The following is a 22,330-nucleotide window of genomic DNA, read 5'->3' as shown; positions in this document are numbered from 1 at the left end:
CTCTTTTTGAGACTGACCAATTGTGTTTTAACATAAAAAAAATTGTTGATTATTAAAATTATAAATTTATTAGTCGAGACTTTGTCGAAATTTTCTTTTCAAAGTATTCTATAGTTTACATTGTAATACTTTTTTTTTTATTGTAAAGATCAAAAAGTCAAACAGAATTTTTTTCTGTTAATCCTGAAGGGAATAAAAGATTACTTGGGCAAAAATTTTTCCCACAAGTTTGTTACGTAATTTTAAAAATAAATCGCTTGTTAAATTCACATTATCGTGAGAATAAAAGTATAATAAATAATTACTATCTCAAGTTTTGTATCCCCCAACTCTATAGCTAAAGTCGAGTCCATGTGGGTTAACGTGAAACTTAAGTTGAGTTGGCGAATTAACGTACGTACTGTCGCGTACGTCTCCCCTCGCAACTCTTGGTATTGAAACTAGAGAATAGTGTGTACGCTTAAGTAGAAACACCCGCGACTTATACAAACTCGACGTAAAGCAAAGTAGCGGGGCTGAGAAAGCAATAGAAGGGGTTAGTCTAGAGAAGTTTGTGCGCTGGAATCAGTGCGATCGATAATACTACGGTATAATTTACGAGTCCTTCAGGACTTTGTGAGCATAACTGACTCCATACAAGTATAAATTTTCTATGTTGTCCAAAACTTTACACATTAAAAAGTTATCATGTTTGATTTTGCATTATCGTGTTTTACTTTTTTATTTATTCTCTATTCATTTCTACCGATTTCTTTATTTATAAATTACCTACTGAATACATTCTTACGCTCCACGAAATTGCAGTAAAGATTTGACATTTTTTATTTAAAAATTATTTTTTTTTACATCGTCAAAATGACAACGAAAATTTTACTTTTAATTTTTATTGAAGCTCATAATTTTTATTTAAAATTACACATTATTGTAAAAAATATTTTTTTTCATTTTTTCAAGTCTACTCCATTTTGCCCAAACTTTAAAATTCATCATAATTTAAAACTCGAATATTTCATTTGAATGCTGGCAGATCTCAAAATTACGGAAACTTACAACGCGTTGAAAACTGCGCATTATAAAAAGTGTAAATTCTTTTCTAGTAATGAGGATCACGCGAGAACGTCTCTAAGTAAATAAATAAACAGTTTTTACTGAAGATAAAGTTTATTGAACGAGATTTATTAATTAAAATTGATACGGTAGATCTTTTGAGGAGCGGTTTTAACTACAGAAGGGTAGAATATAAGGTAAATGTCGAGTGGCAGGAAAATAACATCAATCGATCTTCCGCTTACTCGATGAAACAGAGTGTTCGCGTTTGGCGTGACCACAGGAGGTCGAGTGGTCATGCAACCTGTTTATACATAAGTATACATATATACAAGGATTTGTATGGGTAAGGCATTCATATACTATATATATGTATATATATATATGTAAAGGGAAGAGCTGCCCTTAGAATTACTCCTTTGTGTTGTCACAAGAGGGTCAAGAGTCACGTAGCTCTGCACATTGGTTGCTCTGATCTTACCACGAGTTCTATTTGTTTCAAGTCCCACAACCTAAATACCTTCTTGGATCAGCTTTTGGTCCTCTCGACTTTAGAAAAATGAGACAAACAGATGTTTAAGGAAAAAAAAAATAAATAAGCAGTGAAGTTAACAATGGCTGCTATCCTTTCTTTTGTGAAAGAATTTTTCTTTGGATCCTGTCCTTTGGCTGAGATTACTGTGGCATTCAAATTATGATCGATATTCAATCGAATTTATTATAAATAAATATTTTGAATTGTGAGATAATAAGAATAACTCGCTAAATGTCTAGACCTGATGCACTTTAATATTAATGGTGGATTTATCTAGCATAGTGCAAGTGCCGGAAAAATTTTCGTGGCATTTTTTAAATTTTTTTAGGTAGCTTGTAATTTTTTTATGCATCATGGATTAAGAATTCCTCGATTTTTGAAAAAGTTTAACAAAAAACATTTAAAAAATAAAATTTTGGGAGTACCCCGTTTTACCTATCCTACCCCCTTTTGCCCCCCCCCCCTTTCCCTATTTATTTTTATTTCCACCGGAGGCTTGTGTATAATCAACTAACGTTAAAAAAAATTAGAGGAAAAAATTTAAAGATGTTTGTCAGTAAAAGTGAAAAAATGGCCGGCCTTAAAAAAATAATAATTAAATTATTTAAAAAAAAAAAAACTTAAGTCGATTTAAAATTAAAAAATTTTATAAGACCCAACTTACACCATGTCTTTCCCTCGAATAGTTATTAAGAAAAATATCTCGTATATATTTAACCAATAAAATAAAAACGAGTGATAATAAAAAAAACTAATTTGTTACAGTTATTGCACTAAGGCTGCTATCAGTGAACGTACCGCCGTACAAATTCAAAGACGAAACGGCCCATCTAGTGTGTCGGTGAGTTACCAACCCGTATAGTGTTTTCTATAAGACATAAGAGCCAGTATTGTAAATTATAAAAAAAAAAAAAAAAAAACAATGGATTCCCTGGAGAGTCTACGCGCAACACGAATCACTACATCACTTGCACACAAAGTATACCAACACTACAGGTCCAGAGAACACAAACACTCAGCTCTGAGAGTTGCTAGTACAGTAGTTTCATTTTGTGTGCTGTTATTTTTGTTCATACTACATACAACATACTTCCCATCACATCCAAATCCAGTAAACTTTAACTCGAAAAAGCCCCTTGAATTATTTATCATCCAATTTGCCAGCTTACTAGAAATCACTTCACTTACCCTTTTGTGAACACACAAACCCTATTAGATGTTAAATGTAAAAATCAAAACCCTCCTATAAACTCAGTCGTATTAATGTAAAATATACCAGATATCGGCGAATTACATACACGAGCTAGTAAAATAAAATAAAGTAAAATAGTATCGATGTTGAATGACTGGAACGTGATATGCCGGCTTAATGTTGTAAAAATTCAACGTGATACTACTAGAGATATAACTTGAATCAACACTGCTCAGAATTACCGTTACTGCTACTACTACTACTACTACAATCACTAGTATTTCGGCTACTGCTACTGCCGTTGCTGCATGTACTGGTCCACTGCAGTAGTATCATATAGAAAGGTTATTCGTAAATAGATTCTCTCAATCCGTTAGCTATTTTACTAACGCACTTCACGTACATCGAATAACAATCAACATTGCCCAGTACGTCTAATCAACTTGCTCTCTCGTGTTTAATGCTTATACTGCTTTGGGGGATACAAAAGCACAGTCAGTATACATTTGTATATATATTTATACTTGGATGATAAGGCTTACTTCAATGGGAATACATCGAATCCAATACTCAATGGAATTTGTGCAACGATGCCAAATAATCAGTTTACAAATAGAACTAAAGGAAAGAGAGTTAAGTAGTTTCGTGTGTTTTCAAAGTACTAAAAATATTTAAGGAGTAAATACTGAGTGATTGAGCACTTCGGGTACTGATTTATGGAGAGTTTAAACTGTTAGTTATTTAAAATATTTTATTTAAAACAGCGATGATGACTTGAGATCGAATCCGGCAATGGGTAGCCGAGACCATCTCATGTGTAAAAGAAACTGGGCCCCCTTAAGCTGCTAATCATTTTTTGTGCATCAGGTACCAGTTGATTTGATCCATTTTGGATAAATTCATCATAACTTTGCCATAATTTAAAAAAATTTTTTTCGGGGCACGTCAGATGTCGAAAAAATGGTAAAAAATGTATTGAATAAATCATTGATTATGTTCAATATGTATGACAAATAAAGTCATATACTGAAGAAACACATGAGTAGTTATCGTTATTTGAATACTGGATATCAATAGAAATTTCATTATTTATTCAGTGAAGCCCAGTTTTAAATCCACGGACCTGGGTCGCACTCAGTCTCTACACTTCATTTTTTATAAATAATATAATTATAATTCTGATATACATGACTTTGAAACAATTAATTATTAAATATTTCTCTATGGTTATTTTCACTCAAAGAGATATTAATAATCCTCTGCTCGGAAAAGTTGAGTAAAAATAAATTCTCTGTACAAGGATCTTCTTCACCCTATTTCAAATTATTATAATTAGACTCCTTCGAAACGGTAAATAATTTAGTTACTAAAAATGAACTCAAGAGATTTATTTTGAAATTAAAAGTTGAGAAATCGATAAGTCTTGATTAAATGGATTATAATAAAACGGGAAGTTTGAAATTACTGTTAATTTATTGCGTTTGACACTAAAAATTTATTGTAATCGAATTATTAAGCCGGTTGTGAGGTCGTAATTTAAGAGTACCGGTAAAAAAAAAAAGCTTAAAGCCATTTAGTGGCGCGCAAAGTGAAAACGAAATTAAAAAAAGCAAGAGAGTAAGAAGTGATAATGGAATTTATTATTCATTGTCATTGAAGGAATCCCGAGCGCTGTTCTCGAACTAACCATCCAGTTCATACAGTTCTCTTTATCAGCCTTTCTATATAGTACATAATACCTCTCTTAAACTACGAGGTAGTCACTCGTTTAAAGCTTCAAGTATCACGCTGCGTTAGCACATCTCAAGAGTTTTCCCGCAAAATCGAGAAGAAGAAAAGTAAAAGTCCCATCTGCCATTTGCGCACGTTCGCACTCTAACCTACACTACTACTCCTACTACTACTACTACTACTGCTGTTGCTACTTCTATACTACTTCTGCAAATACACTTCCACTAGGCTTCTGACTGACATTTAATATCAAAAGATCGGAATGTCGCCTTAGGGCTTCTCAGAAAATAAAAGTTGAGGGAAAGACGCAGCGCCAACGCCAAAGAGACAAAACCAAGTTTTGTTAACGCAAAATAGTCAGCAGAATTTTTAGTTTGAATTGACGTTGAGATAATAAGTATCAAATATTTTTATGTAAATGATACTATAAATAATTTTTGTCGCAAGCGTTAAAAATTTTTTTTTATCGAAATAATGAAAAATATTTTTTTTAAACTTATCAGTGTTTTTTTTTTAAATATTGCTCTTATATTTATCACAAGAAAAAATATAAAATTTAATCTATACTAAGATAGAAAAAAAAAAAAAAAAATAAAATAATTTTTATAAAAATAAAATTAGAAAAAAAAATAATCGAACCGTCTCTTGACCCAAATCTTTTCTTATTAAAAATAAATTTTCAAAGCTTATTAAATGGCGACAAATAATTTAAGCTGTGATATTATATCATAAAGACTGCGGTTTCTCTTTTGACCTCGCGGACGTTTAAACTTTCAGTAACACTCACCGAGTCTCCCAGAAATACCCAATCACGTCGTCTGGCGTTTTTTTTTCTTCTACACTCCCGCAATCTCTGAATATTTTCAGCTTTCGAGAGCTTATTTCCACCGGAAGCCCGCGTTTCAAATATCTTACAAGTAGTAGTAGTCATCGACTATCTTCCTATCTGGTATTAAAGCGTTATCCCAGATTTGGCTTTGACACTTTCCTCCCTGGAAAACGTATAAATAAAAAAATTTTATCATCTTTATTGTATAAAATATACTTAAATATATTTAAATCAACGAAAATATTGTTATTCAAAAGTTTTTGGTTTAAATAAAACCTTTAATTTATGTCACTAAAACGAATTTAGGAGGTATATAAAAATGAAAAAAAAAAAAAAAAAATGTATATATATATATATATATATATATATATATATATATATACATATACAAGTTGATTTAATCAGCGCCGCGTCAGCACTTCGTGCAGCTACGAAAAGTCAGAGGTAGCATATTCGAGATAATAAGAAGTTTATTTCATAAAAAATAGTCACCATTACATACTATTTAATTATATATGAACTGATATAATATATATATATATATATATTAGACTGTGTCATTTTACAAAATTTTTTATGTTCCAAATAAGAATTTAAAAAGCTGGCTCATAATTTCATAACATGTCCGTTTTTAAGTATAAAAATATATACTTCCGGTGCTGAAAATTTGTTATCACACAAAAAGTTAATAAAAAATTGAATGACTTAAAAAAATGTTTACAAGAACAATTCGATAAAATAGAAATTCTGTGATGTATATTTTTATATTTGTTTATATATTTAATTAAAAGTGACTATTAAAAATTAGATAGTAACATAAATTATAATCTGGATTAAGTAATTAAATATTATTTAATATTAATATGACTACTATACTTAATTTGATAATATGATGAAGTGAAAATTATATACGAAAATATGTATATTAAAATATAACTGGAGAGAATGTGCAGGTGTAAATTGTCTAAAATTAAAATATATATATATATATATATATATATATATATATATATATATATATATATACATATATATTATACGAACACTCTGATTTATTAAATATATATAGAATATTTAATTACTGTAGAATGAAGATTGATGATGTGTATAATTTATTAAAGTTCAAAAATTTTAATAATTTATTTAAATTATCAACAATTTATTTTCACTGGCATTTAATTATAACATCAAAATATAATTTTATTCATGAAAAAATTTATTATTTTCTTTAATGAGAAGCCGAAATTTTTTGAATACTTAAAAAAATGGTCTGCAATAAGAAAAGACAGTAGAAGTATAAAGTGTATGTAGTAGAAAAACTAATTATCTAGTTTACTAACAGTTTATTTTAAAAAATTAAAATAATAGAATTATTATTTATTTTAGTCCTTAATAAATAATAGTCGATAATTAATAAAGTAAATGTATTATTAAAGCGATAATTCGGTATAATGGTCTCAACTTATGTCACGTTTCGGTGCTCGAGTCGTCTCATGCATAATCCACATATTTGATGTAGACCACGTCGTATAAATTGCAAATTAGTTTATCATCCCGAGCATGTATTCTTCATCGTTGATATGCCAAACTCTTGTCACGCTCTTGTACACATTCTCGTGATCCGTTCAATGAGCTGGTTGGCATCCTCGTGTGAGAAGCTCCTGGCTTCTCTAGAGCCTTTCCTCTCTTCATCACAATGACTCTCAGTGATTTCCGACGACAGATTTCACTCACACGCGCACACTTTTCTTTGATACATAATTATTAATTAGTTACGTTTTAAGTTGACACTAATTTATTGTGTGCCTATAATAGACCACTATACAATTACTTTAATGTCCGTATTTCATTTGCTCAAGTTAAATATTTTTTTTAACATATCAGGATTTATTTCAACAAAATTTTATGATGACAATGAAATTAAAGCGTGTGGTCAACAGATTCATGTAAAAATTTTCATTATCTCACTAATTAAAAACTTTATAGAAGCTAAAACATATATCCCCGAGCTTAGGAAAATTTGTCTGGGTCTAGTTAAAAAAAAAAAAATATTTTGGGTGAATCTTTGAGTTTTAATTCAATAAAATGATGAATGCGTCTGTTGATGACCGAATTTGAGAATTAAAAAATGAAATAAAATTTTAATTGGATCAAGAGGATTAAAATTCTTTCATCTATCGTGTGCACACGATTATTAAATATAACAAAAAGTATAATAAAGTTAGTTTATGAATAGATTTTAAAAAATAATAACAATAATGTTTAATATTCTCATGGGTTATTTTAATAATTAAAAATAAAACTTGACAGCCAGTTGCATCAATGGACTAATTTAATAAAAATATTAATACTTGATGACTTTAAAACAAGTCAGAGAATCACCAGTCAAATTACTGTTTAACAAATAAACATTTTCAATAATCTAAAAGTTGGGAAACAGCAAACCCATTATGGCCAGTAACCATCTAATCAAACTCAATACAACAATATTAATAATTAACCCAGTATTCAAGTAAAGTCCAATAAGTTATTTATAGTTTAATTATTAAGTTCGTTCTCCAACAGCGCTCTGAAAGCATTAACCAGTCTCACAAAACTCCAATGCTGATAATTTAAAAAACTAAACAAAAGTAATTCTAGCAAATAGAGTAACAAAGACTTAGCAAAGAATACGCTCCCATTACATGAGAGTTTGAAACAAGTATAAAGCTACAGATATAACAGAGATGTATAATTCTCATTGGAATACAAGAACTTGATGAGAGAAGGCTCTTGAGAACTAAAACCGTCTATTTAATCCCCAAAGACATGACCCGACAAATGAGCCGAAGGATGCAAATCAATCCCACGACACTGGATTCCAAATTGTGCTAAACCAGGTGAGGCTAACTGTGGTTACATCCCTTTTACAACGAGCGACCCCAATCCCTATGAGGATTCCTTAGAGTACAACATTTCACTGGCAGCGTTGCTCAACAGTGATGCCAGCAAACTCCTTAGACAGCGCACCAGGCACACAAATATATATACTCTGTCTGAATAGCACTCGTTGGATATCACGAAGGCTCCACAATCTGTGTTTAAAGTTTATGTGCATTTACACATCGTGATGCACTCTCGAAGGTAACCAGTGAGTGACAATTGTGTCTGATCTGTTGGTCTACTCTAAATATAACGACAGCTGTGAGATGAAACGCCTGCTGAATCAGATGTAATGGTGAATCATTCAAAGAACATCATATTGTGTTCAAGAGATGGAACTTGGGAAGATGAAGATATATATATATATATATATATATATATAGCATTATCAAAATACCCGTGGGAATGTAAACATCAGTAGATGTCCAGTGTGACACTACACAAAGGACATGTCCTGACACTATCACCAGCTCAGGAATATTTCATGCTACTCAAGATATTTTCGTAGTGATTGATGTTTTATGTTGCGGCGGTTACTTGAAAGGGTCAGTTTAAACTCTATATTAATCAAGATAATAATATCTTTTAAATAACAGGAATAATTTATATCGGAATCTGGATAGATGGATAAAGCATTTCCTACAGATTTTAGTACGGGTTGTAGTTTTCATAAATTAAGTTTATCCCAGACATGCTGAGTATTTAAGCTATTACTGTCTAGATTCCTGTTACGTTATTTTAAATCTATTCAGTTATTAAAATTTAACATTTACCTACGATGGATATATATAGAGTTATTTTTTTAAATATTTTCAAGAAAATTGACGTACAAGATTTGTAAAAAATGCAATGAAATTTAAGAGTATAATCATCAAAATTTATGGGTACACCTTTTTCCTAGCTCTCCTGTATATTTGCATTATAAAATTATTTTCTAGAAATACCGCCAGAAAAATTAGTTTAGAAATCTCTATTCGCCTGTAAACGTCTTTTCCACAATTTCTTGATATGAATCTATTGTTATGATTATAGAGAGCCTAATTTGTGTGCGCTACCAACTAATATTACTTCACGTCCAATCAGATCGGAAGCTTTCGAAAATATCCCAGATATATCTTAAAGTATTCATATCACACTCTGAGTGCCTATGAGCCGGATCGGCTTAACCTCTTAACTACTGTAGGTCAGTTCTCAGGCTTATAATGGCCAGACTCACTTAATATAATCACTCGAGACCACTGCTTTGAGCATTAAAAACTTCAACCTTGACGTTTATCAAAAATTACAGGAAGTGGGTAGTTCCACTGTAAAAAATATGTTTATCGGTTGACCCTGGGGGCCAGCCCTGAGTCTCTCTTTCTCTAGGCTGAGTCTGGACTTTCTCTAGGCTAAGTCTAGGATTCTTAGCGAGATGAATTTTCCTGTTTTCTCTAGGATTTATCTAGGATTTGTCTAGGATTTGTCTAGGATTCTCAGCGAGATGAATTTTTCTAAGTTTTCTCTAGGATTTGTCTAGGATTTGTCTAGGATTTGTCTAGGATTCTCAGCGAGATGAATTTTTCCAAGTTTGCTCTAGGATAAGTCTAGGATTTGTTTAGGATTTGTCTAGGATTTGTCTAGGATTCTCAGCGAGATGAATTTTTCTAAGTTTTCTCTAGGATAAGTCTAGGATTTGTCTAGGATTTGTCTAGGATTTGTCTGGGATTCTCAGCGAGATGAATTTTTCCAAGTTTTCTCTAGGATTTCTCTAGGATTTGTCTAGTATTTCTCTAGAATTTGTCGAGGATTCCTCTAGGATTTGTCTAGTATTTCTCTAGAATTTGTCTAGGATTTCTCTAGGATTTGTCTAGTATTCCTCTAGGATTTATCTAGTATTTGTCTAGTATTTCTCTAGGATTTGTCTAGTATTTCTCTAGGATTTGTCTAGTATTCCTCTAGGATTTGTCTAGGATTTCTCTATGATTTGTCTAGGATTTGTCTAGTATTTGTCTAGGATTTCTCTTGGATTTGTCTAGGATTTCTCTATGATTTGTCTAGTATTTCTCTAGGATTTGTCTAGGATTTTTCTAGGATTTGTCTAGGATTTCTCTAGGATTTGTCTAGTATTTCTCTAGGATTTCTCTAGGATTTCTCTAGGATTTCTCTAGGATTTGTCTAGTATTCCTCTAGGATTTATCTAGTATTTGTCTAGTATTTCTCTAGGATTTGTCTAGGATTTGTCTAGTATTTGTCTAGGATTTCTCTAGGATTTGTCTAGTATTTCTCTAGAATTTGTCTAGGATTTCTCTAGAATTTGTCTAGTATTCCTCTAGGATTTATCTAGTATTTGTCTAGTATTTCTCTAGGATTTGTCTAGGGTTTGTCTAGTATTTCTCTAGGATTTCTCTAGTATTCCTCTAGGATTAGTCTAGTATTTGTCTAGTATTTCTCTAGGATTTGTCTAGGATTTCTCTTGAATTTGTCTAGAATTTCTCTAGGATTTGTCTAGTATTCCTCTAGGATTTATCTAGTATTCGTCTAGTATTTCTCTAGGATTCCTCTAGTATTCCTCTAGGATTTGTCTAGTATTTGTCTAGGATTTCTCTAGGATTTGTCTAGTATTTCTCTAGAATTTGTCTAGGATTTCTCTAGGATTTGTCTAGGATTTGTCTAGGATCTGTCTAGGATTTCTCTAGGATTTGTCTAGTATTTCTCTAGGATTTGTCTAGGATTTCTCTAGGATTTGTCTAGGATCTGTCTAGGATTTCTCTAGGATTTGTCTAGTATTTCTCTAGGATTTGTCTAGGATTTCTCTAGGATTTCTCTAGGATATGTCTAGTATTTCTCTAGGATTTATCTAGGGTTTGTCTAGTATTTCTCTAGAATTTGTGGAGGATTCCTCTAGGATTTGTCTAGTATTTCTCTAGAATTTGTCTAGGATTTCTCTAGGATTTGTCTAGTATTCCTCTAGGATTTGTCTAGTATTTGTCTAGTATTTCTCTAGGATTTGTCTAGTATTTCTCTAGGATTTGTCTAGGATTTTTCTAGGATTTGTCTAGGATTTCTCTAGGATTTGTCTAGTATTTCTCTAGGATTTCTCTAGGATTTCTCTAGGATTTGTCTAGTATTCCTCTAGGATTTATCTAGTATTTGTCTAGTATTTCTCTAGGATTTGTCTAGGATTTGTCTAGTATTTGTCTAGGATTTCTCTAGGATTTGTCTAGTATTTCTCTAGAATTTGTCTAGGATTTCTCTAGAATTTGTCTAGTATTCCTCTAGGATTTATCTAGTATTTGTCTAGTATTTCTCTAGGATTTGTCTAGGGTTTGTCTAGTATTTCTCTAGGATTTCTCTAGTATTCCTCTAGGATTAGTCTAGTATTTGTCTAGTATTTCTCTAGGATTTGTCTAGGATTTCTCTTAAATTTGTCTAGAATTTCTCTAGGATTTGTCTAGTATTCCTCTAGGATTTATCTAGTATTCGTCTAATATTTCTCTAGGATTCCTCTAGTATTCCTCTAGGATTTGTCTAGTATTTGTCTAGGATTTCTCTAGGATTTGTCTAGTATTTCTCTAGAATTTGTCTAGGATTTCTCTAGGATTTGTCTAGGATTTGTCTAGGATTTCTCTAGTATTCCTCTAGGATTTGTCTAGGATTTCTCTAGGATTTGTCTAGGATCTGTCTAGGATTTCTCTAGGATTTGTCTAGTATTTCTCTAGGATTTGTCTAGGATTTCTCTAGGATTTGTCTAGGATCTGTCTAGGATTTCTCTAGGATTTGTCTAGTATTTCTCTAGGATTTGTCTAGGATTTCTCTAGGATTTCTCTAGGATATGTCTAGTATTTCTCTAGGATTTATCTAGGGTTTGTCTAGTATTTCTCTAGAATTTGTCGAGGATTCCTCTAGGATTTGTCTAGTATTTCTCTAGAATTTGTCTAGGATTTCTCTAGGATTTGTCTAGTATTCCTCTAGGATTTGTCTAGTATTTGTCTAGTATTTCTCTAGGATTTGTCTAGTATTTCTCTAGGATTTGTCTAGTATTCCTCTAGGATTTGTCTAGGATTTCTCTAGGATTTGTCTAGGATTTGTCTAGTATTTGTCTAGGATTTCTCTAGGATTTGTCTAGTATTTCTCTAGAATTTGTCTAGGATTTCTCTAGGATTTGTCTAGTATTCCTCTAGGATTTATCTAGTATTTGTCTAGTATTTCTCTAGGATTTGTCTAGGGTTTGTCTAGTATTTCTCTAGGATTTCTCTAGTATTCCTCTAGGATTTGTCTAGTATTTGTCTAGTATTTCTCTAGGATTTGTCTAGGATTTCTCTAGAATTTGTCTAGAATTTCTCTAGGATTCATCTAGTATTCGTCTAGTATTCCTCTAGGATTTGTCTAGGATTTCTCTAGGATTTGTCTAGGATCTGTCTAGGATTTCTCTAGGATTTGTCTAGTATTTCTCTAGGATTTGTCTAGGATTTCTCTAGGATTTGTCTAGGATCTGTCTAGGATTTCTCTAGGATTTGTCTAGTATTTCTCTAGGATTTGTCTAGGATTTCTCTAGGATTTCTCTAGTATTCCTCTAGGATGTGTCTAGTATTTGTCTAGTATTTCTCTAGGATTTGTCTAGGGTTTGTCTAGTATTTCTCTAGGATTTCTCTAGGAAATGTCTAGTATTTCTCTAGGATTTATCTAGGGTTTGTCTAGTATTTCTCTAGGATTTCTCTAGTATTCCTCTAGGATTTGTCTAGTATTTGTCTAGTATTTCTCTAGGATTTTTCTAGAATTTGTCTAGAATTTCTCTAGGATTTCTCTAGTATTCCTCTAGGATTTATCTAGTATTCGTCTAGTATTTCTTTAGGATTTGTCTAGTATTCCTCTAGGATGTGTCTAGTATTTGTCTAGTATTTCTCTAGGATTTGTCTAGGGTTTGTCTAGTATTTCTCTAGGATTTGTCTAGGATTTTTCTAGGATTTGTCTAGTATTCCTCTAGGATATGTCTAGTATTTGTCTAGTATTTCTCTAGGATTTGTCTAGGGTTTGTCTAGTATTTCTCTAGGATTTCTCTAGTATTCCTCTAGGATTTGTCTAGAATTTCTCTAGTATTCCTCTAGGATTTGTTTAGGATTTCTCTAGGATTTGTCTAGGATCTGTCTAGGATTTCTCTAGGATTTGTCTAGTATTTCTCTAGGATTTCTCTAGTATTCCTCTAGGATTTGTCTAGTATTTCTCTAGGATTTGTCTAGGATTTTTCTAGGATTTTTCTAGGATTTGTCTAGGATCTGTCTAGGATTTCTCTAGGATTTCTCTAGGATCTGTCCAGGATTTGTCTAGGATTTGTCTAGGATTTCTTAAGGCTTTGTCTAGTATTCCTCTAGGATTTGTCTAGTATTTATCTAGTATTGCTCTAGGATTTGTCTAGGATTTGTCTAGTATTTCTCTAAGATTTGTCTAGGATTTATCTAGTATTTGTCTAGTATTTCTCTAGGATTTGTCTAGAATTTGTCTAGTATTTCTCTAGGATATGTCTAGTATTTGTCTAGTATTTCTCTAGGATTTGTCTAGGGTTTGTCTAGTTTTTCTCTAGGATTTCTCTAGTATTCCTCTAGGATTTATCTAGTATTTGTCTATTATTTCTCTAGGATTTGTCTAGTATTTCTCTAGGATTTGTCTAGGATTTCTCTAGGATTTGTCTAGGATCTGTCTAGGATTTCTCTAGGATTTGTCTAGGATTTCTCTAGGATTTGTCTAGGATCTGTCTAGGATTTCTCTAGGATTTGTCTAGTATTTCTCTAGGATTTGTCTAGGATTTCTCTAGGATTTCTCTAGTATTCCTCTAGGATGTGTCTAGTATTTGTCTAGTATTTCTCTAGGATTTGTCTAGGGTTTGTCTAGTATTTCTCTAGGATTTCTCTAGGAAATGTCTAGTATTTCTCTAGGATTTATCTAGGGTTTGTCTAGTATTTCTCTAGGATTTCTCTAGTATTCCTCTAGGATTTGTCTAGTATTTGTCTAGTATTTCTCTAGGATTTTTCTAGAATTTGTCTAGAATTTCTCTAGGATTTCTCTAGTATTCCTCTAGGATTTATCTAGTTTTCGTCTAGTATTTCTTTAGGATTTGTCTAGTATTCCTCTAGGATGTGTCTAGTATTTGTCTAGTATTTCTCTAGGATTTGTCTAGGGTTTGTCTAGTATTTCTCTAGGATTTGTCTAGGATTTTTCTAGGATTTGTCTAGTATTTCTCTAGGATTTGTCTAGGGTTTGTCTAGTATTTCTCTAGGATTTGTCTAGGATTTTTCTAGGATTTGTCTAGTATTCCTCTAGGATATGTCTAGTATTTGTCTACTATTTCTCTAGGATTTGTCTAGTATTTCTCTAGGATTTGGCTAGGGTTTGTCTAGTATTCCTCTAGGATTTATCTAGTATTCGTCTAGTATTTCTTTAGGATTTGTCTAGTATTCCTCTAGGATGTGTCTAGTATTTGTCTAGTATTTCTCTAGGATTTGTCTAGGGTTTGTCTAGTATTTCTCTAGGATTTGTCTAGGATTTTTCTAGGATTTGTCTAGTATCCCTCTAGGATATGTCTAGTATTTGTCTAGTATTTCTCTAGGATTTGTCTAGGGTTTGTCTAGTATTTCTCTAGGATTTCTCTAGTATTCCTCTAGGATTTGTCTAGAATTTCTCTAGTATTCCTCTAGGATTTGTTTAGGATTTCTCTAGGATTTGTCTAGGATCTGTCTAGGATTTCTCTAGGATTTGTCTAGTATTTCTCTAGGATTTCTCTAGTATTCCTCTAGGATTTGTCTAGTATTTCTCTAGGATTTGTCTAGGATTTTTCTAGGATTTTTCTAGGATTTGTCTAGGATCTGTCTAGGATTTCTCTAGGATTTCTCTAGGATCTGTCCAGGATTTGTCTAGGATTTGTCTAGGATTTCTTAAGGCTTTGTCTAGTATTCCTCTAGGATTTGTCTAGTATTTATCTAGTATTGCTCTAGGATTTGTCTAGGATTTGTCTAGTATTTCTCTAAGATTTGTCTAGGATTTATCTAGTATTTGTCTAGTATTTCTCTAGGATTTGTCTAGAATTTGTCTAGTATTTCTCAAGGATATGTCTAGTATTTGTCTAGTATTTCTCTAGGATTTGTCTAGGGTTTGTCTAGTATTTCTCTAGGATTTCTCTAGTATTCCTCTAGGATTTGTCTAGAATTTCTCTAGTATTCCTCTAGGATTTGTCTAGGATTTCTCTAGGATTTGTCTAGGATCTGTCTAGGATTTCTCTAGGATTTGTCTAGTATTTCTCTAGGATTTCTCTAGTATTCCTCTAGGATTTGTCTAGTATTTCTCTAGGATTTGTCTAGGATTTTTCTAGGATTTGTCTAGGATCTGTCTAGGATTTCTCTAGGATTTCTCTAGGATCTGTCCAGGATTTGTCTAGGATTTGTCTAGAATTCCTTAAGGCTTTGTCTAGTATTCCTCTAGGATTTGTCTAGTATTTATCTAGTATTGCTCTAGGATTTGTCTAGGATTTGTCTAGTATTTCTCTAAGATTTGTCTAGGATTTATCTAGTATTTGTCTAGTATTTCTCTAGGATTTGTCTAGAATTTGTCTAGTATTTCTCTAGGATTTCTCTAGTATTCCTCTAGGATTTGTCTAGTATTTGTCTAGGATTTCTCTAGTATTCCTCTAGGATTTGTCTAGGATTTCTCTAGTATTCCTCTAGGATTTGTCTAGGATTTCTCTAGGATTTGTCTAGTATTTCTCTAGGATTTGTCTAGGATTTCTCTAGAATTTGTCTAGGATTTCTCAAGGCTTTGTCTAGTATTCCTCTAGGATTTGTCTAGTATTTATCTAGTATTGCTCTAGGATTTGTCTAGGATTTGTCTAGTATTTCTCTAAGATTTGTCTAGGATTTATCTAGTATTTGTCTAGTATTTCTCTAGGATTTGTCTAGGATTTGTCTAGTATTTCTCTAGGATTTCTCTAGTATTCCTCTAGGATTTGTCTAGTATTTGTCTAGGATTTCTCTAGGATTAATCTAGTATTCCTCTAGGATTTATCTAGTATTTGTCTAGTATTTCTCTAGGATTTCTCTAGGATTTGTCTAGTATTTGTCTAGTATTTCTCTAGGATTTGTCTAGTATTTCTCTAGGATTTGTCTAGGATCTGTCTAGGATTTCTCTAGGATTTGTCTAGGGTTTGTCTAGTATTTCTCTAGGATTTCTCTAGTATTCCTCTAGGATTTGTCTAGTATTTGTCTACTATTTCTCTAGGATTTGTCTAGAATTTCTTTAGAATTTGTCTAGGATTTCTCTAGGATTTGTCTAGTATTTGTCTAGGATTCCTCTAGGATTTGTCTAGTATTTGTCTAGGATTTCTCTAGGATTTATCTAGCATTCCTCTAGGATTTGTCTAGTATTTGTCTACTATTTCTCTAGGATTTGTCTAGGATTTCTCTAGAATTTGTCTAGGGTTTGTCTAGTATTTCTCTAGGATTTCTCTAGTATTCCTCTAGGATTTGTCTAGAATTTCTCTAGTATTCCTCTAGGATTTGTCTAGGATTTCTCTAGGATTTGTCTAGGATCTGTCTAGGATTTCTCTAGGATTTGTCTAGTATTTCTCTAGGATTTCTCTAGTATTCCTCTAGGATTTGTCTAGTATTTCTCTAGGATTTGTCTAGGATTTTTCTAGGATTTGTCTAGGATCTGTCTAGGATTTCTCTAGGATTTCTCTAGGATCTGTCCAGGATTTGTCTAGGATTTGTCTAGAATTCCTTAAGGCTTTGTCTAGTATTCCTCTAGGATTTGTCTAGTATTTATCTAGTATTGCTCTAGGATTTGTCTAGGATTTGTCTAGTATTTCTCTAAGATTTGTCTAGGATTTATCTAGTATTTGTCTAGTATTTCTCTAGGATTTCTCTAGGATTTGTCTAGTATTTCTCTAGGATTTCTCTAGTATTCCTCTAGGATTTGTCTAGTATTTCTCTAGGATTTGTCTAGGATTTTTCTAGGATTTTTCTAGGATTTGTCTAGGATCTGTCTAGGATTTCTCTAGGATTTCTCTAGGATCTGTCCAGGATTTGTCTAGGATTTGTCTAGGATTTCTTAAGGCTTTGTCTAGTATTCCTCTAGGATTTGTCTAGTATTTATCTAGTATTGCTCTAGGATTTGTCTAGGATTTGTCTAGTATTTCTCTAAGATTTGTCTAGAATTTATCTAGTATTTGTCTAGTATTTCTCTAGGATTTGTCTAGAATTAGTCTAGTATTTCTCAAGGATATGTCTAGTATTTGTCTAGTATTTCTCTAGGATTTGTCTAGGGTTTGTCTAGTATTTCTCTAGGATTTCTCTAGTATTCCTCTAGGATTTGTCTAGAATTTCTCTAGTATTCCTCTAGGATTTGTCTAGGATTTCTCTAGGATTTGTCTAGGATCTGTCTAGGATTTCTCTAGGATTTGTCTAGTATTTCTCTAGGATTTCTCTAGTATTCCTCTAGGATTTGTCTAGTATTTCTCTAGGATTTGTCTAGGATTTTTCTAGGATTTGTCTAGGATCTGTCTAGGATTTCTCTAGGATTTCTCTAGGATCTGTCCAGGATTTGTCTAGGATTTGTCTAGAATTCCTTAAGGCTTTGTCTAGTATTCCTCTAGGATTTGTCTAGTATTTATCTAGTATTGCTCTAGGATTTGTCTAGGATTTGTCTAGTATTTCTCTAAGATTTGTCTAGGATTTATCTAGTATTTGTCTAGTATTTCTCTAGGATTTGTCTAGAATTTGTCTAGTATTTCTCTAGGATTTCTCTAGTATTCCTCTAGGATTTGTCTAGTATTTGTCTAGGATTTCTCTAGTATTCCTCTAGGATTTGTCTAGGATTTCTCTAGTATTCCTCTAGGATTTGTCTAGGATTTCTCTAGGATTTGTCTAGTATTTCTCTAGGATTTGTCTAGGATTTCTCTAGAATTTGTCTAGGATTTCTCAAGGCTTTGTCTAGTATTCCTCTAGGATTTGTCTAGTATTTATCTAGTATTGCTCTAGGATTTGTCTAGGATTTGTCTAGTATTTCTCTAAGATTTGTCTAGGATTTATCTAGTATTTGTCTAGTATTTCTCTAGGATTTGTCTAGGATTTGTCTAGTATTTCTCTAGGATTTCTCTAGTATTCCTCTAGGATTTGTCTAGTATTTGTCTAGGATTTCTCTAGGATTAATCTAGTATTCCTCTAGGATTTGTCTAGTATTTGTCTAGTATTTCTCTAGGATTTGTCTAGGGTTTGTCTAGTATTTCTCTAGGATTTCTCTAGTATTTCTCTAGGATTTGTCTAGTATTTGTCTAGGATTTCTCTAGGATTTGTCTAGTATTTCTCTAGGATTTGTCTAGGATCTGTCTAGGATTTCTCTAGGATTTGTCTAGGGTTTGTCTAGTATTTCTCTAGGATTTCTCTAGTATTCCTCTAGGATTTGTCTAGTATTTGTCTACTATTTCTCTAGGATTTGTCTAGAATTTCTTTAGAATTTGTCTAGGATTTCTCTAGGATTTGTCTAGTATTTGTCTAGGATTCCTCTAGGATCTGTCTAGGATTTCTCTAGGATTTGTCTAGTATTTCTCTAGGATTTGTCTAGGATTTCTCTAGGATTTCTCTAGTATTCCTCTAGGATGTGTCTAGTATTTGTCTAGTATTTCTCTAGGATTTGTCTAGGGTTTGTCTAGTATTTCTCTAGGATTTCTCTAGGAAATGTCTAGTATTTCTCTAGGATTTATCTAGGGTTTGTCTAGTATTTCTCTAGGATTTCTCTAGCATTCCTCTAGGATTTGTCTAGTATTTGTCTAGTATTTCTCTAGGATTTTTCTAGTATTCCTCTAGGATGTGTCTAGTATTTGTCTAGTATTTCTCTAGGATTTGTCTAGGGTTTGTCTAGTATTTCTCTAGGATTTGTCTAGGATTTTTCTAGGATTTGTCTAGTATTCCTCTAGGATATGTCTAGTATTTGTCTAGTATTTCTCTAGGATTTGTCTAGGGTTTGTCTAGTATTTCTCTAGGATTTCTCTAGTATTCCTCTAGGATTTGTCTAGAATTTCTCTAGTATTCCTCTAGGATTTGTTTAGGATTTCTCTAGGATTTGTCTAGGATCTGTCTAGGATTTCTCTAGGATTTGTCTAGTATTTCTCTAGGATTTCTCTAGTATTCCTCTAGGATTTGTCTAGTATTTCTCTAGGATTTGTCTAGGATTTTTCTAGGATTTTTCTAGGATTTGTCTAGGATCTGTCTAGGATTTCTCTAGGATTTCTCTAGGATCTGTCCAGGATTTGTCTAGGATTTGTCTAGGATTTCTTAAGGCTTTGTCTAGTATTCCTCTAGGATTTGTCTAGTATTTATCTAGTATTTCTCTAGGATTTCTCTAGGAAATGTCTAGTATTTCTCTAGGATTTATCTAGGGTTTGTCTAGTATTTCTCTAGGATTTCTCTAGTATTCCTCTAGGATTTGTCTAGTATTTGTCTAGTATTTCTCTAGGATTTTTCTAGAATTTGTCTAGAATTTCTCTAGGATTTCTCTAGTATTCCTCTAGGATTTATCTAGTATTCGTCTAGTATTTCTCTAGGATTTGTCTAGGATTTTTCTAGGATTTGTCTAGTATTCCTCTAGGATATGTCTAGTATTTGTCTAGTATTTCTCTAGGATTTGTCTAGGGTTTGTCTAGTATTTCTCTAGGATTTCTCTAGTATTCCTCTAGGATTTGTCTAGAATTTCTCTAGTATTCCTCTAGGATTTGTTTAGGATTTCTCTAGGATTTGTCTAGGATCTGTCTAGGATTTCTCTAGGATTTGTCTAGTATTTCTCTAGGATTTCTCTAGTATTCCTCTAGGATTTGTCTAGTATTTCTCTAGGATTTGTCTAGGATTTTTCTAGGATTTTTCTAGGATTTGTCTAGGATCTGTCTAGGATTTCTCTAGGATTTCTCTAGGATCTGTCCAGGATTTGTCTAGGATTTGTCTAGGATTTCTTAAGGCTTTGTCTAGTATTCCTCTAGGATTTGTCTAGTATTTATCTAGTATTGCTCTAGGATTTGTCTAGGATTTGTCTAGTATTTCTCTAAGATTTGTCTAGGATTTATCTAGTATTTGTCTAGTATTTCTCTAGGATTTGTCTAGAATTTGTCTAGTATTTCTCTAGGATATGTCTAGTATTTGTCTAGTATTTCTCTAGGATTTGTCTAGGGTTTGTCTAGGATTTCTCTAGGATTTCTCTAGTATTCCTCTAGGATGTGTCTAGTATTTGTCTAGTATTTCTCTAGGATTTGTCTAGGATTTCTCTAGAATTTGTCTAGAATTTCTCTAGGATTTGTCTAGTATTCCTCTAGGATTCATCTAGTATTCGTCTAGTATTCCTCTAGGATTTGTCTAGGATTTCTCTAGGATTTGTCTAGGATCTGTCTAGGATTTCTCTAGGATTTGTCTAATATTTCTCTAGGATTTGTCTAGGATTTCTCTAGGATTTGTCTAGGATCTGTCTAGGATTTCTCTAGGATTTGTCTAGTATTTCTCTAGGATTTGTCTAGGATTTCTCTAGGATTTCTCTAGTATTCCTCTAGGATGTGTCTAGTATTTGTCTAGTATTTCTCTAGGATTTGTCTAGGGTTTGTCTAGTTTTTCTCTAGGATTTCTCTAGTATTCCTCTAGAATTTGTCTAGGATTTCTCTAGGATTTGTCTAGTATTCCTCTAGGATTTATCTAGTATTTGTCTAGTATTTCTCTAGGATTTGTCTAGGGTTTGTCTAGTATTTCTCTAGGATTTCTCTAGTATTCCTCTAGGATTTGTCTAGTATTTGTCTAGTATTTCTCTAGGATTTGTCTAGGATTTCTCTAGAATTTGTCTAGAATTTCTCTAGGATTTGTCTAGTATTCCTCTAGGATTCATCTAGTATTCGTCTAGTATTCCTCTAGGATTTGTCTAGGATTTCTCTAGGATTTGTCTAGGATCTGTCTAGGATTTCTCTAGGATTTGTCTAGTATTTCTCTAGGATTTGTCTAGGATTTCTCTAGGATTTGTCTAGGATCTGTCTAGGATTTCTCTAGGATTTGTCTAGTATTTCTCTAGGATTTGTCTAGGATTTCTCTAGGATTTCTCTAGTATTCCTCTAGGATGTGTCTAGTATTTGTCTAGTATTTCTCTAGGATTTGTCTAGGGTTTGTCTAGTATTTCTCTAGGATTTCTCTAGGAAATGTCTAGTATTTCTCTAGGATTTATCTAGGGTTTGTCTAGTATTTCTCTAGGATTTCTCTAGTATTCCTCTAGGATTTGTCTAGTATTTGTCTAGTATTTCTCTAGGATTTTTCTAGAATTTGTCTAGAATTTCTCTAGGATTTCTCTAGTATTCCTCTAGGATTTATCTAGTATTCGTCTAGTATTTCTTTAGGATTTGTCTAGTATTCCTCTAGGATGTGTCTAGGGTTTGTCTAGTATTTCTCTAGGATTTGTCTAGGATTTTTCTAGGATTTGTCTAGTATTTCTCTAGGATTTGTCTAGGGTTTGTCTAGTATTTCTCTAGGATTTGTCTAGGATTTTTCTAGGATTTGTCTAGTATTCCTCTAGGATATGTCTAGTATTTGTCTACTATTTCTCTAGGATTTGTCTAGTATTTCTCTAGGATTTGGCTAGGGTTTGTCTAGTATTCCTCTAGGATTTATCTAGTATTCGTCTAGTATTTCTTTAGGATTTGTCTAGTATTCCTCTAGGATGTGTCTAGTATTTGTCTAGTATTTCTCTAGGATTTGTCTAGGGTTTGTCTAGTATTTCTCTAGGATTTGTCTAGGATTTTTCTAGGATTTGTCTAGTATTCCTCTAGGATATGTCTAGTATTTGTCTAGTATTTCTCTAGGATTTGTCTAGGGTTTGTCTAGTATTTCTCTAGGATTTCTCTAGTATTCCTCTAGGATTTGTCTAGAATTTCTCTAGTATTCCTCTAGGATTTGTTTAGGATTTCTCTAGGATTTGTCTAGGATCTGTCTAGGATTTCTCTAGGATTTGTCTAGTATTTCTCTAGGATTTCTCTAGTATTCCTCTAGGATTTGTCTAGTATTTCTCTAGGATTTGTCTAGGATTTTTCTAGGAT

General features: G+C 32.6%; 1 protein-coding gene across 5 annotated transcripts in view; it reads left to right on the top strand.

The window, feature by feature from the left end:
- The window catches only part of LOC103574415 (uncharacterized), a 140,543-nt gene that overhangs the window by 67,820 nt on the left and 50,393 nt on the right, over window positions 1-22,330 (top strand). For all 5 annotated transcript variants that reach the window (XM_053740729.1, XM_053740727.1, XM_053740728.1 and 2 more), the window contains one exon: window positions 2,348-2,423. In XM_053740729.1, the coding sequence (XP_053596704.1) occupies window positions 2,348-2,423 (76 nt within the window). The remainder of the gene's footprint in view (window positions 1-2,347; window positions 2,424-22,330) is intronic.

This window comes from Microplitis demolitor, chromosome 7 (genome assembly GCF_026212275.2).
Source record: "Microplitis demolitor isolate Queensland-Clemson2020A chromosome 7, iyMicDemo2.1a, whole genome shotgun sequence".
NCBI classification, from domain to species: domain Eukaryota; kingdom Metazoa; phylum Arthropoda; class Insecta; order Hymenoptera; family Braconidae; genus Microplitis; species Microplitis demolitor.
The sequence above is the reverse complement of the archived record's forward strand: the minus strand, read 5'-3'. Positions and strand labels throughout refer to the sequence as shown.